Consider the following 15,928-nt stretch of genomic DNA (forward strand, 5'->3'; position numbering starts at 1 on the left):
TTATTATGATCTCTTAATCTTCACAGAAAAATGACACCCTCATGAGAGGTGAATTAAATTCACATTGCCCACGTTTCACATAACTGGCTCCAGATGTCACACTATCAGGTGCATGTAGTTTCAGAGATGGAGTTTGGGAAGAGTCTTTATTTCATTATTTTTTGTTTTATTTCCAGGGCCCTGTTTACAACTGGTATTAAATAAAGACTGGTTATGGTCAATCAGATTACACTGGTGTTTTAATTCATATCAGGTCTGCTTGCACAAAGTTTTGTACTTGTATATTTATCTGCTTTTAAAATATTGTGATGCTGTAGGTTCACACTAGAACTGGTGAAAGAATATTGTGCTCGATATGTTTACTGATGCCCACTGACTTTAACAATTCTGTATGTGACGGCCAACAAAAAAAAAAAAAAAAAATAGTACACAAGATATTAACATTTTAAAACAAAGCATAAAACAAAACATTTTCTAAACTATGGATGAACCCTGGATTTAATACAACACTGCAAACGTCTGAAACAGCCAATACTGATTAAACCACATTACAACTAGTATCTTTTAGAAACTAGCATCCCCCCGTCAGGTATATACAGGAATCTAAGGCACAGGTGAAGCAGATCAGGAGGTCTGGTCCAACAAGCGAGAGAAAGAGATTATAAACTTATTATTCTGGGTTCAGGTCATCACTTCTTCCTTTTGACACTCTTCAGCTTTGTGGCCTTTCCAAACTTTTTCTTGTTGAACATGGCCTTTTTCCGTCGCAGAGTTTTGACATCTCTACCATGAATCCAGTCATTACGCTTAACTTCCCACTTCAGCTGCTTTACATCTGATTGAACAGACACAGGAGAATGAGGTAAGATTTCACTCCACAAAAGCAGCAAATCTAAAGTTTCTTCCACAGAAACCATTTATGAGGCTACTGATCAATTTGGATTGATAAAACGTAACTTTTTATTGCGGTGTATGAACTAATTTCTCCTTTTGAAAACAAATCTATTTTCAGCACTCACCAGCTTTGTCCGTATTGGCCATTGCATTCATATCACTGTTGTCAAACTTCAAGTTAGTGTTTTCATCCAGCAAACAGCCAAACTGTAAAAAAAAAGAAAAAAAAGAAATGACATTTTAATACAGCTGTATTTTTGTAAAAGGTGCTTAAATGTGTCTAATTTATTAGAGTTATTTACAAATACACATTTAGTCTATAAATTTGCTCTTTGTTAATATAAAATGGCACATATTTGGTGTAGGAATAAATAGCTAAGCACTTCCATCATAACTGTGGGTGGAGTCACCCTGCTTTAACTGGAGACTGGTTAAAGTGATAATTAGCCATTGTAACTTTCACACTGACATTAAAAGAGGGTGAAATCAGAGTGATACAAAATATGAAAGTAACTGTTGCAACAGAAAACAGAAAAACACAGTTTTACTATTTATAAAATAATATAGTCTTATTATTCATATATGACAAATGTTTGAAGTGTAACAATGTTTCATTCAGCCCATAAATCATCTACCTCTTCAGCTGATGCAAACACTGACTGGTCCTCCATTTTTCCTTTCTTTTTCTTCTTTGCAGGTTGAGGACCTTTTGGATGATGCGCGCACACACACACACACACACACACACACACACACACAGACAGAAAACTGAGTTGATTCAGCGGATTAGGAAAAATGTACAGTCTTACAAAAACACTGAAAAAATCCTGTAGAGTTCAGCTCCTACACCAATCAAACACCTGAAACGGCTAATTAATCAAAACTGGCTAAGTGCTATAATTCGATACTTTGTTCAAGAGCCATTAATTCTGCTTATACCACAGTTACCGTACCACATGGATATAATAATAAAAAAAAAGGTTTAATCTTTGTCAAAATTAAAACAGAAAGGTTGCTGTATAAACAAAAATTCCCATCACATGAAAAGCTTCAATTGTAAATGCTAGGAAAAACCCTCGGAATAGCATAAAATGTTTGACTGAATGTGATAATGTATAGAAAAATTGAAAACATCCTATCTAAAATTTTAAGCTGCAATACGTTTTTGCATGTGGTCTTTAAAGGTTTTGTAATATTCACCTAATAAAGCCAATCTTTAATCAGCAGGTGATTTAGTGTTACTTTCATCAGTCTGGTTAGTTTGTCTTGCTCAAGAGAGAATTCTGATTGGACGATCAGTTTATCGAACAAGTCTGTGCTAGAGATTCAAAGCAAAAGTGATCAAAACTAGCAAACAAATGCAGGCGTTGTGTGAATAACGTGATCTTCCAATATACAAATGTTTTAACAACAGAATGAGCCAATTAAAATGTAGAAAATTAACGTTACTGATATTCAAAATGGCAAGCAAGTGCTTCTGTCACTGCTAGTTCTCCGAAATCCCAGCCTTTAGATCTTTTCCCTTTCTCATCTTTGACATTACAAAGACATTCTTATTTTTAACTTTGATAATGAAAGATTTGACACACCTGCATCCTCATCATCATCATCATCATCCTCTTTTTCTTCTATGTCCATAAACTCTCCACCTTCATCCTCAAGTTCATCTTCAAAGTCTTCATCCATGCTGCCCAAAGATACCTCCTCATCATCAAGATCATCTTCATCGTCATCGTCAGAATCTTCTCCGTCTTTATCTCCACCTTTCTTGGACTTAGGCATCACATTGCTGCAGCAAAAATAGTTTCAAAGATAGCCACCATTTATATGTGGAAGTAAATATAACGTCCGGCAATTAACCGATCACTTTTCATTCAATCGCTCCTTCAAAATGTGACAACGTTGTCATGAAGGGCATAAGGACATAAGAAAACACCTGCAGTGTCATTACTGCACATGATGAAGTACAACAGTGTAACCCGTACTGACATACCCTGCAAAGTCCAAGTCATCATCCTTGAACTCCGTGAAATAGCTGTCTCCTTCATAAGCATCTGAGGAGACAGAATTCAGGTCAGGTTTCTCACATGAAACTTTAAAGAATAAAAGAAAAACGGTGTCAATTTCAGGGCCTACCAAGCACCCGCTCAAATTCATCATCATCAACGTCTTCCACACTCTCGTTGTCCTCGTTTCTGTTTGGTCTTTTCCACCGCGTCTCTGTATCTCGCTTCTTAAAGTACCTGAGTGACACATAACAGCAGATTTTCATTGTTTTATCCCTCTCTTGAATGGCAACAGTTATTTGTATTTAGTGGATGATTCTACTAACCTGTAGAAGAACACCTCATCCACGGGTATCTGACTCTCCTTTTTGGCCAAATATTCCTCACAGTTCACTGCACAAAAACAAACAAATAAAAATGACAGCTGTTCTTCCTCATAAACTGTTATACAACCTGTTATAGTTTTGTTACAGAAACAAAAGTCTAGTGTTTGGAACAATGTGAGGGTGAATAAATGATGGCCATTAAAACATTTTTTTGGAAGAAATAACCCTTTAAATCCCAAGATCTATCGTTTAGTCTGAGCAGTTTTCATTTGATGACTGAGCACAATTTTAGTAAACACCATCTGTAGTGTCCCTCTCATCCAAAATAATCTTACTTTTGATACAAATCTGAGTCTCAACATTCAGACGGTTAGTTTTTCCACACAATTTGTTTGGCATTGTATAGCTGCACCAGTTTAAGTGGCTGCGCAGAGCACACATGAACAGGTCATCTCCTATATCTTTACAAGTTACAGCACAAAATATAATATACATGACAGAACAGCTTACTGAAATGCTTCATGAACCTGTCTTTTAACCAAAAATATTTAAATAAAACATCTTGTGTGCCAATTAATGGCACATTTATCTTGGGAAAGATAGTGTTTCATAGCTCTGTTAGCTAGAAAAAAATCTTTAGAAATTAGCTTACCCTTTTCTCTAGATTACTGATGAATATTTAAGTGTGAAAAAAAAACCTAATGAGTTTTTATGAAAAGTAACTTGCCAACTTGCAATTTAAATGGTTTTATTAAATATTTGCAAAATAAAGCACTCATAAGGTTTGCAGCTTTTTTGTGTGATCATTTCCATGGAGACATTACAGCTGTCATTTGCGAAGTTTTCAAACTTAAAAAAATAAATAAAAACTTACATTTTGGGCAGTAGCAAAGAAAATCTGCCCTTGAGCCATTTCCATACACACATTTTGCTACAATGCAAATTCTAGATTTTTCCCATTCCAGATATCCCTAATCTTTGTAAAATTTGTTGAAACAAAACAATTGAAACTGGCCAGCTTACTAATTTCACAAATTTGAATATATTAAATTAGAAAATAATGTAAAAAATAAGCAATGCCTAAAATGGAGCAGCTACTCATCTGATTGGTCTGTGTGTAAACTCTGTGCATGTATAGTATATTAAATGACTGCTCATCATCTGAATTAGTGCTGCATGATAAATTGCATGTGATTATCATTTCACATCTTGTCAGTAAATCAGGTTCTGTGATTAGTTGTAAATCTCCATTACGTGCTTTCAGATGGAGCAACGTTTACTACACAGAGCCGTAGATCATGCGTGACAATCACATGCAATTTATCATGCAGCCCTAATCTGAATTCTATAATAATTCAATGAATATGCTAAATAATTTTTTTGGCACAACACACAGGACTCACCAGGTAAGGACTGAATATTGTTGGACGTCCTCCTGTTTTTGGGCTGCATCACTGTAGCATCTGTGTTTTCTACAATGTAAAGGATAAATTTATCAAAATGAATAAAGTCACCCTTTCAAGAGTCCAAAGTGGCATTTTTTTCAGAGCATGCTTACTTTTTCCCTTAGTTTGCTTTGGATTCCTGAATACGAAACGATCTAAGAATCGAATAAAAGTGAAGTCCTGAAGCGGATCCCCTGTGTACAGGATGAACTCTCCCTGTGGGTCAAATCAATAATATTAAATTTAAGACAAACTTTGATGGCTAAAAGTTTGAAGTTGCTTAAAAAGCTGAAGATTTTAAAGTCATGCTGTCTAAACCTCACTTCCATTCTTATAGGAAGATTAAGCCCCGTTTACACTAAGACAAATGTTTTATTTATAACATTACATTTATAACATTTGATCACAATAAGCAGGTAAAAGGCAGTCATGTAAGGATTCAGCTAGTAATACAAGTACTCTCAGACATAACATACAGAATTGTAAACCAAGTTAACATTTAATATTGCGTCAAGATCTATTCATGTTATGTTGTTTTGAGGTTTTTTATAATCTGAAACATCTGCTGCAAGTAACAGTAGGCTATATCCAGCTTTCATTATATTTTGCACAGTTGCATCACTACATAGGCACAGAAACCCAACTGGTGAATCTGAAAGCTTCTGAAGAGACTAAATTATTTCACAATTGATTATTGTTTTGATTTCTTAGTACCATTAGTGTAGTACCAATTTGACCTCAGACTGAATTTTAACAAGAGAAAGTTGTTACCTGCAATAAAGTCTTAGCAAAGAGAGCCACGGAGGGATGGAAATGAAAGGACAGCTGAAAGAAACAACACTTACTTGGTCACAATGTCAGAGCACAGATCACAGTGATAATGAGAAGAATGGAAAGACAGTATTAGCCTCGGTACCTTCTGCAGTTCCCAGAGGGCCGTGTGATCTGCCCCGCAGTATAAAGGGTTTCTGTTCATGGGGTCATATGTCACCTTATTTGAACTACCTGAAGACAAGAAAGGTTTGCAATGAAGAAAAAGGTTCATAGAAAGTATCATGTGTCACAATAACACAGACAATAATTTGAACCAGAAATAATTGTGATAAATGACATTATTGCTATTTTATTGACAACGTAACAGCATAAATCTAGAACACTCTTTTAAAGAGAATTGGAATTTCAAAAAAGTAAATATTTAAATCTAGGAATGTTCAGGGGTGAAATGACTGATCAGGAAAATGCATAGCCGGGGAACACATTTTATCTGGGGGCGGGGCTTGATGTTGCAGGGTAGGGGATTTTTAACAAAATCCTAATATTAAACATCCCAAACTCTTATAGATTAACATTCAAGACAGAATTTTATGGGAACCTATATATGCGTGCTTTAGATATTTTAGTTCAATCATTTTCTTTTTTTTTTTTTTAATTAAAGATTTTTTTAATATTAACATTGCTGATATGCAAAAGTTTTGGTTAGTGCACTTTGGTGAATTCTGTCATCAGAAACAACAAAGTGATGTACATGCGATGTAAAAACAAGAGATTAATTCAGCACACTGCAGACAACATCACTGATTATAACTGATCATCACTGATATAAAATGTATGACTTAATATGCACCCCACTCACAACTGCTGCTTCAGTCTCTTTTTCTTGACCAGAACGGCATTTATTTAGACGCAGAATTAGAAAGTATTTTATATATTTATGCTATATACAATTTATTTAGTGAAGTGACATTCAGCCAAGTATGGTGACCCATACTCAGAATTTGTGCTCTGCATTTAACCCATCCGAAAATGCACACACACAGAGCAGTGAACACACACACACACACTGTGAGCACACACCCGGAGCAGTGGGCAGCCATTCATGCTGCAGCGCCCGGGAGCAGTTGGGGGTTCAATGCCTTGCTCAAGGGCACCTAAGTCGTGGTATTGAAGGTGGAGAGAGAGCTGTTCGTGCACTCCCCCCACCCACAATTCCGTCCGGCCCGACTAGAACCCACAACCCTTCGATTGGGAGTCCAACCCTCTAACCATTAGGCCATGACTTATGTTATATACATTAAATGCCACGTTAGCACTCTTTGATGTGGAGCAACAGATCGCAGTATAAACACCTCAGTTCTGATGGAAAATGACCATATTCATCCTTTCCTCTTTATTACTAGTTCTAACCAAAATGTACATGAATGAACATCTCACCCCTCAAGTAATCACTCAATTAGTGTTTCAACCGAGGAAAGACATCACTAAAACAGCTCGTAAACAAAATGCCACGTATCATTTTAGTTAGTGTCTACAGCTCAGTTTGCCAGAAAAATTTGGACTATATAATTATATTTTACTTGTTGGGGATGTTTATTAATGATTTTAATTATTAAATACATGTTCAAATAAATGTTATGAAACAAGTTATGACAGCCACTCTGTAAATTGTAATATTTCGACAACTAATAGAAATTGTATAATTTAGAAGTTAACTTAAAAACATGTTTGAATATATTTATATTTTTTTATCTGAATGTTAATTAATATTGTTAAATAATAAATTAGGGATGCACCGATACTATCAGTATCGGGCCCGATACTGAGCTCCTGTACTTGTTAAAATGCTGATACCAAACAGCATGTAATTAGGGCTGGTCCGATCACGATCGGCCGCTCGTTATGTGCATCTCGTCAGTAAAGCCTGTTCTCTAATCAGCGGTAAATTACATCAGGTGCGTGATTTCACACAGAGCAGCTGTTACTACACAGAGCCGTTGTTAAATGAGAAGATGCGCAAATCCACGTTCATTTTCAGTGGTTCAAGAAGATCCGGTTACATCGAATAATTAATTCGCGAACTGGATATCACTAAACTCCAGTTTTTAACGCACTCAAAACAGACACGGAAGAAAAGACAATGCTGAATAAAGTCATAGTTTTTGCTATTTTTGGACCAAAATGTATTTTGATGCTTCAACAAATTCTAACTGACCCTCTGATTTCACATGGACTACTTTGATGATGTTTTTCTTACCTTTCTGGACATGGACAGTAGACCGTACACACAGCTTCAATGGAGGGACTGAGAGCTCTCGGACTAAATCTAAAATATCTTAAACTGTGTTCCGAAGATGAACGGAGGTCTTATGGGTTTGGAAGGGTGAGTTATTAGTAACATAATTTTTATTTTTCTGTGAACTAACCCTTTAAGCCTAAGGGTTGCCCGACTAAGTATTGATAGTTGTGTAAATATTGTCATACTAACTGCTGTTTGAATTTTTTTTTTTTGGTTGAAACCTTTCTATCATCCAGGTGGATGCTGCACACTGGTGGTGGATGAGGACATACCCCATTACTATGTAAGCGCTTTGAGTGTCTAGAAAAGCGCTATATAAATGTAAGGAATTATTATTATTATTATCAAAGTAAACTAACATTATCAAGATTAATTTGTTCTTACACAGTTTAACTCGGAGTTCTTGTGATATTTTATTACCACCTTCTAAACTATAGATTAAACTGTGATAATGTGCAATGTGTGTGTTTTGAATAAATTTTGGTTTGACTGTATCTACTTAATAAATGAAGTTAACCAGCTAACATTATACATACTCTTTTGGTTTCTCTACCCAATATTAAATTTTTTTTACTAATGCTATTAAAATAATGGTAAAGGTACTCCGTATCGACAAGTACCAATAAAAGTATCGGTATCGGTCGAGTACTGGAAAAAGCGGAATTGGTGCATCACTAACATAAATAGTCATTTACTTTAAGTTTATTTAAGTACAATTGAATGTATTTAAAGGAAGAGCAATTTGTAAAGTAAACCATTGTTTAATAAAAAAAAAAGAAAAAAAAGCAATGTATGTTTTGTTCTTTTTCCCCCGGCTGCACCAAAATGTGATGTCAAAACCAAGTAAACATTTGTGTAGCATTACACCCCTAGTATATAAACATAAATTCAGAACAAAACCGATAACAGAAGCAGTGTGACTGACTAAAATGTTGGTGACATTCCTTTTTAGGTCAACAAACATGCATTTAAAAAAATTATTAGGATAGATATGACGCTCACCTCCCAAGTTTTGATGATGTACCCATGATGCAGTAGGCTTAATCTGGCATTGTTTCACGCTCTGATTTTTTTCATCTTGGTCAGTATCCACAAGTTTCTCCTCAGCAATAGTGTCATCATTGTCATCCTCTTCAAGGTCCTGATATATCTCTTCCTCCTCATCCTGCAAAGATACTTTTTAATTTAGAATCACCAGAACTTGTCCCTATCTAAAGTCAACAAGGTAAGCATCAACACATTTACTTAGCTTCATGGTCCAAAAGAGTATATGCAATAAATTGTATCAAATAAAAAGTTTCTTGCTGAAGCTACTTTTTGTAATGTCTGTTTGATGCTTTACAAAACAATGATTTTAAATGATCTTCTGGGAGTAATTTCTCAGCCAAATTTGATGTGCGATAAATAGGGTTGGGGCGACAGACGATCCCATCATCCATTGCCGATGGCTGATAGACATCACGATGTTCCGTCTGCATTGTGACCCCGCCCCCCACCTTTGAATGCACGACCGCTATTTCATTTCACAATCACTTTCGAGATTCGTGATCACTTGTGCTATGTTTATACTATGGAGCAGCAGTACTTACCACACATTTGACAAGATTATATGTTTGTCAGTGGTACTGAGAATTTATGCACATCATTCACCATAGGGCTGGGCGATACATCTAACGATATGATCATGCGCATCTAGTCAGTAGATCTGGTTCCGTGATCACGGCTAAATCGCCATCAACTGCTTTCAAATGGAGCGGCATTTAATAGACAGAGCTGTAGATCACTGACAAGCTACACAATATCGCATTCATTATTGAAGGCAATTATGAATGAGATATTGTGTAGCTTGACAGTGGCCATGGTTGCCAGATTTTAACAACAAAACCCACCCAACTGCCACTCACAACTAGCCCAATCATGTTTCGAGGGGGGTTCCCCAGTAAAACTCGCATTCCAGGGGGTAAATATCACAATATTGGGGTCGCTTCAACCCGCAGACATGAAAAACAACCCAATAGCAACAGTGTTAAAGTAGCCCAATACTGCAGGAAAACCATGGACTTGGCAACACCGGTGCCGAACCGCATCAGCTAAAGACTCAGACAAAGTGACCGCTGAAAATCATTTGAAATATTTGTCAACATGACTTAAATAGAACACGGCAGCAGTTTACTGTCAGAAATTAGTGGTGCAACACCGCACCGGATCCATGTAGACAGCATCACTGATTATAATGAGTTCTATTGACTGATCTATATATAATGAATCTCTATTATAGATCAGTGGTTCTATAGTATTTTGTTGTGCCGCGCGCATCCGGTGGAGACGCAGTGTAAAGAATCATTAGTTGTTTTCCCTTATAATGATTCACGCTTTGGGCATACCACCTAACTTCAATCCCAACAGAATTCTGTATTAGCTCAATACTCAGTCATTTTTATTACATCCACAAACAGTGAATGACTGTAGTACAATACCTCAAGCAATTAAATGACTGTTATACTTTCTCCAATGGCATCTCCTCATACATATAAAACCTCTGACTAAACAACACAATATGCAGATCGAGAGGGTGTAGACTTACCCCCTCTTCCTGGAGCAGTAACTTGAGGCCTGGCTTGTTCTTCATCACCTCTGACACGAGGAATAATGCACCGCATGCAAAGGCAGGGGTCTGTTCACAACTGACCTGAAGTAACCTTTTCACAAATGCCTTCACCCGTCTCAGCACTATGTCAGATTTTAGAGATTTATACAAGAGGTTGAGGAACATGCTCTTTCTTGAGCTTGATGATAATCCCGGGTCCAACAATTTTCTGTAGGAAAACAAACAAATTATGTCTATAATGTCTGTACCACTTTAACGATTAAATGTGAAGACTTGTACAAAATTAATACCAATCATCAGCTGTTTATTGGATTTTGAGATACGGGCATTGTTTGCCATAAGATCAATTCAACAATACACTTGAGTGGGAAGGAAGTGAATGAAAAGTATAAGGAGACCTTCTGCAACTGTAATTTTGTAAAGTAAATCTCAGTTTTAAAACCCATGTGCAGCAAATGCTCACAACACAGCCAAATACCAAATTACAAATGGTAATACACCAAAAATAAAAAAAAGGGATCCCCTAGAAACATTTCCCTTACAATAATTACCCATGGCTTTAAAAATGATGCTATTTTTAATACCATTTGTATAACCACAGTTTTACTACCAATATCAAACTATGATAAGTGTACCAAAACCATGGTTAATGGTTGTTAGGGTTCCGTTGTGGTCCGTGCTTTTTGCAGCACGTTTCTGTATTTGGTTGTGTTGTGAATATTTGCATGAAAATGTATTTTAATTTGCTGGTGCATCTTCAAATTTGCATGTGCTTTCTTAAGCTATAGTGCGTTAAGCTATCTCAGCCACTATAGTTGTGGAACAACTTAAAATCTGGAATGCTTAGACTTGATCCTAAAATAAGAAACATTTTAATGTCAGTGTCTTTCTGCAATATTGATTCTAATTAAAGACTTTACATTTCCCTGTAAAGACTGAAAAATTAGGAACTTCAACTTCTTTCAAATTCAAGCTCTTTACTGTTAGATGCCCAAATCACTGATTACTGCATATGTGTTTCTTTGTTCTTCTTTATTAATCTTTACCTATATTAATCTTTGTAATATATATGAATTCATTAGCTTTTTTAAAATTAATACTGTATAAACAAAATAAGATTTTAAGTAGTTAGACGATTAAAAGGAGTGTTCAACAGCTATTTGCTAGTTACTAGTATTATACTGGGATTACAGACTATTGAAGTGTTGGTAAATTGACAAATAGTACATAAAATAAAACTCTGCACCTACTAACAAAAAGTTCATTCAGTTAAATTTGTTTTTTTGTCATTCATCAGAAAAAATAGAGAGTGTTGGTTTACCTGTAGAGTGCTACATAATATCGATCCGAAATACTCTGTTGGGAGTCCATGACCTGAAAGAGCAGCATAAGGGCTTGGACAGCAGTGTTAAATTTGACAATGTGCACCACTTTAAAAAGCGTGCCCAGCTGCTTGCACACATCGTCATCCCCAAGCTTTGCATACGGATACGCTCTGTTCACTCCTGTAAGCAGAGCGCTGAGCATTTTAGACTCAACATCCTTATTCTTAACACATGCATTGAAAAACGTGATGTAGATGTTGATAAGCTTGGCAGCCAAGTCGGCTTCCTCGTGACTCAGAATGACTTGGTTTAGGAAACAAGCGGCATAGTATTGAGCCTTGGAACTGATGTTGGGTCTGAACATGAGGCGCTCAACCTCACAGCACACCACTGTCTTCATGTTGGGGTGTTTGTGGAGCACCGTTTCCAGCAGGTGCGAGGCTTTGGAAGCTATTTTGTATTCAGGATCGCCCAATTTGTTGACAATCTGCACAAGAAGCACTTTCTCCTGCTCCGGCTGATTGCAGAGCAGCTCGTAGGTGGTGGCAAGTGAACGCATTTTGGTGGCCTGGACCGTATCGCGAGCCAGTTCGTCTAGTGAGGCAACAAAATCTGCTACCTGAAGCTTCAGCAGGTGCTCAAAGTACCATAGGATGAGTCTGCGGTCCCGGGCGTCCCGATTTCCACTGGCTTTTTCCTCCAGCTGGTCAAAAGGATGCTGGGAGAAAGTGTGAAGCTTGCGGTGTTTTGGAAGAAGGTCAGTAAGGAGCAGCTCCTTAAGGGTATCCAAGGCCATCAGGCTTTGTCTGCGACTTGCTTTCTTTTTCACCAGAAACACGAGGTTCTCAATGTGCTCGAGACTGTGAATCGGAGCATCCTGAATTAGCACGGTCATAGCTGCCATCCTATCAGGCAAAGTTCCTGTGGACACTACACTCTTCATCCAAGCAGAGTTGGCACCTTTCTGGAGGTTCTTCTTGTTTTTGTAGAGGGCAATTTCATTCTCATAGAGTTTCTGTGCCAAAGCCTTGTACTGTAAGACCAGCGACTCACTCTGAGCCAAAGACGTGCTCTCTGAGGTGTACTCTATATCGAACCACTTGCCTCCACGTTTGATAAGCAGAGTTTGTCGTGGAACAAACTCAAACAAGTTTGTGTGTTTCTGTTTGGCCTTCCTTCCAGTGGGTTGGCCAGGTTCTGTAGACTGAACAGGGGTTTTCCTATCTGCTGTTGTGGGTTTAACAGTATTCTGCACATCAGACTGTGAATCGTCTTTCATTTTGGAGCTTTTTGCCTTTTTTTTCTCTTTTTTGGGTGGCTCTGAGGAGGTTTCATCCTGTTCATCTCGAATGATTTGCTGCTCTGCATAAGCACGGATGCCCAGCTTTTTTATGAAATCTTCCAGCTCTCCCTTCTCCAGATCATCAATTGCACCTTTCTTTCCACCATCGATGAGCACAGGAGAGTCACTGAGGCAAGCCAGCATGACATAATCTGCCTGTGACAAGACAATAATACCAGTGTTAATTTAGTTTACGAATTGTCAATTTTCATCAACAAAATGTTTTCACCAATGATCAACTAAAATTTGTTCTGAATGACTGAAACTATGACGAAAATCTGTTGACATTTTCATCGATGGATAAAATTTAGTTTGTGTTCAAGTAATTAGACATGCTAAAAAGGAATTTGGTAATGATAAAAAATATGGTGAGAAAAAAAAAACATTTAATAATAAACTTTTATCAAATAAATGTGAAAATGTGTAAGTTTCATGATTTTAATTAATTAGTTTTGCTTTATGATTAATAAACTTTAAATTTAACTATTAAAAAGGAGTGGAAAAAAATTTAAATGGAAAAAAAATGCAATCCAGAAAAATTAAATTATTTGGAAATAAATGGAATTTAGGAAAAAAATTAAACCGATTTCATAGGGCCCTATTAGAGTGTGGTAATTTGAACATTTACTATTACTGTTATTATTTTTACAACTACTATTATGTTTACGGTTCAGTACTGTTTTTTGTTGTTGTTTTGTAAATAAAGCACTATTTTAGTTTTTGTTCAGTATCCATTTTGAAAACTATCGGTTAATTAATCTGTATTGGCCAGTGTGGTCCAACCTAGCTATCGGTATCGGCAAAATCCAATATCGGTCGACCTCTAGTGGCAATGTCTCCAAGACACTTCAAGAAACCTACCTGCAAATCTACCTGAAAAACAATGCTCAAGTGCACCTAGGACAAAAGCTTTTTTAATGCACACCAAATGTTGATTTAATTTAGTTAAGTTAAAAGAAATTAATTAATAAAATCTATTTATGGCATTATTTTTGACAGAATCCTCACTTTACAGCATTGTTACACAAGTGTCTAAAACAGTACTTTATCTTTGCAGGTTTCTTGAAGCGTTTTGGAGACATTGCCACAGTTTTTCTGGATTGAGTCCGTCTCAGTTTGTTCTGTTCTTCATGTTATTCCAGACAGACTGATGATGAGATCAGATCTCTGTGTGGAGCACTGGCCTCTGTCAGACTCCTTGTGCAAACAAAAATCTCACTAGATTATTACATTTAATGGCAAAAAATAATGTTTGGAAATGTAATCTGATATTTCCTACTGACACACTACAGGAAACATAGAAATTACTGACTTAAACTGACTTACTGAGAGACAGTGCATCATGGCGTCACGTGTGCTGGGATGCAGTATTTTACACTTACTTTGTAGTAAAAGAGTTTGTTGACAAAAGTTTGTATGAATTCTGAAGTTTTTGTTTTTGGAAAGTCACAATATCTTTTATCTGTTGTATTTGAGCAGGACAGGGATGCACTTTGGTGACACATAAAACAAATCCCCAACATTACGTGTCTTTTGTGTCTTTCCATCATTTCTATCAGGTTTGAATCCTTTCCTAATTTCACTTTTTTTTGTTATACTTAATCTTTTGTAATATTATTTATACTGTCATCAGTGGTAAAGTATATATATATACTTTCCTTTACCAAATGTGCCTGTATTTACTGTGTTTTAATATTTGATGACTACTGAGGGTGTTTCTAGAGTTTGTCTTCAATCTCTCCCATACACAGGTGTGCTGTAGACAACAGTACAGAGCACATCCCACCCGGACTGCAATTACTGTTCAATGTGGGAATATTAAAAGACCTAGCTCTCTGTTTCTGCTTAGCTTGGGTTAAAAATAACAATTAACCATTCGATCCGGTTCTAATAAGTACAAATAAGGGCTCTACATCTACATCAGTGTGTAGCAATACCATGATAACTATACATGATTGCTGTTGCCACAAAATAATAAGAATAATAATACAAATATGGAGTTACAATTATTTTAGATTTCATGATAGTTACATCAGAATATTTTATAATTTTCTAATGATTATTTTGTTGTATTTATTTGTAACTAAGGTTATTAACAAACATTAACATTCACCTTTAATATTAGTTTGTAACTGATCAATGCTCTACATTTTGGCAAGGTTGTTCAGTCTAATTAACTAGCTAGCTAGCTGAAATGTTCGCAGATTGTCCTTATGTGTGGTTATGTTCTTATAATGACACGTGTGGAGGAGACACGTTAAAAACTCACCTTTGTCCCGCCCAAACGCAAAACATCATCCAGCGTCAACTCGTCTTCATTTTTGTCATTCTCATCAGTCTGATCGCAGTCTTCATCATCAAAATCACTGTTGTTCGGGTCCATGATGTTGCTGTGCTCCTCCATGATGCTCACGCGCATGTTTCCTTTCCGCATGTACAGCCCCACGTGCGCATCTTTTTCTTCTTCAACGGCGTTTGGCATCTATCTTATTGCTGCATTGCCGCCACCTTCTGTTCCGGAGTGTGTAAATTCACAATTGCCTTGTCCAAGTACCCACACTTGCAGTCTTTGCATTTGACCACTTGACATCTTATATGTTGTTTTTCCTGTATTTGGCCCAAGTGTTCAAGTGAGGATGAAGAGTGCATCCGAAAACTTAGGCAATGACTTTGCAGGCAGCGTTTTTGCATGAAGGCACCTCATGAAACTGATTTCGGACAGGCTTCTGAGGCCTATGTAATGGTTTAATGATCTACAGCAAAATATAGAGAGCTTTGGTGGTAACTAAGTGAATATTTAATTACTGCAATATTACATTCTCTCTAGGAATGACATAAAAAGTGGAAAATGTTGATCAAAAACATACATTTACACACAAACTGACCACCGACCGCAACATTCAGGTGCC

General features: G+C 36.7%; 1 protein-coding gene across 2 annotated transcripts; it reads right to left on the reverse strand.

The window, feature by feature from the left end:
* Window positions 1-127: 127 nt before the first annotated feature.
* cebpz (CCAAT enhancer binding protein zeta) lies at window positions 128-15,516 on the reverse strand. Of its 2 annotated transcripts, none has more exons than XM_026291611.1 (15): window positions 15,289-15,516; window positions 11,674-13,175; window positions 10,329-10,560; window positions 8,747-8,909; window positions 5,588-5,676; window positions 5,443-5,496; window positions 4,785-4,887; window positions 4,630-4,698; window positions 3,227-3,293; window positions 3,031-3,137; window positions 2,888-2,948; window positions 2,484-2,683; window positions 1,530-1,600; window positions 1,020-1,101; window positions 128-835 (listed from the first exon to the last, which is right to left on the reverse strand). In XM_026291611.1, exons 1-15 carry the CDS (start codon window positions 15,499-15,501, stop codon window positions 690-692), a joined length of 3,159 nt encoding a protein of 1,052 aa, XP_026147396.1. In that variant the 5' UTR covers window positions 15,502-15,516; the 3' UTR covers window positions 128-689. The 2 variants fall into 2 exon arrangements, with proteins under 2 accessions (XP_026147396.1, XP_026147397.1); XM_026291612.1 differs by having other exon boundaries at window positions 595-835; window positions 1,530-1,602; window positions 2,492-2,683.
* Between the last annotated feature and the right edge of the window lie 412 nt (window positions 15,517-15,928).

Source organism: Carassius auratus, chromosome 20, assembly GCF_003368295.1.
Source record: "Carassius auratus strain Wakin chromosome 20, ASM336829v1, whole genome shotgun sequence".
In the NCBI taxonomy this organism is placed as follows: domain Eukaryota; kingdom Metazoa; phylum Chordata; class Actinopteri; order Cypriniformes; family Cyprinidae; genus Carassius; species Carassius auratus.

What these genes read in the sequence shown, in the direction of transcription:
- cebpz (XM_026291611.1), bottom strand. Translation starts at nt 15,501, where the DNA reads ATGCCAAACGCCGTTGAAGAAGAAAAAGATGCGCACGTGGGGCTGTAC. An exon ending in TATTATGTAGCACTCTACAG is followed by an intron (nt 10,561 to 11,673) that starts GTAAACCAACAC and finishes GTTTTCCTACAG; the next exon opens with AAAATTGTTGGACCCGGGAT. An exon ending in TACTGCTCCAGGAAGAGGGG is followed by an intron (nt 8,910 to 10,328) that starts GTAAGTCTACAC and finishes GTATCTTTGCAG; the next exon opens with GATGAGGAGGAAGAGATATA.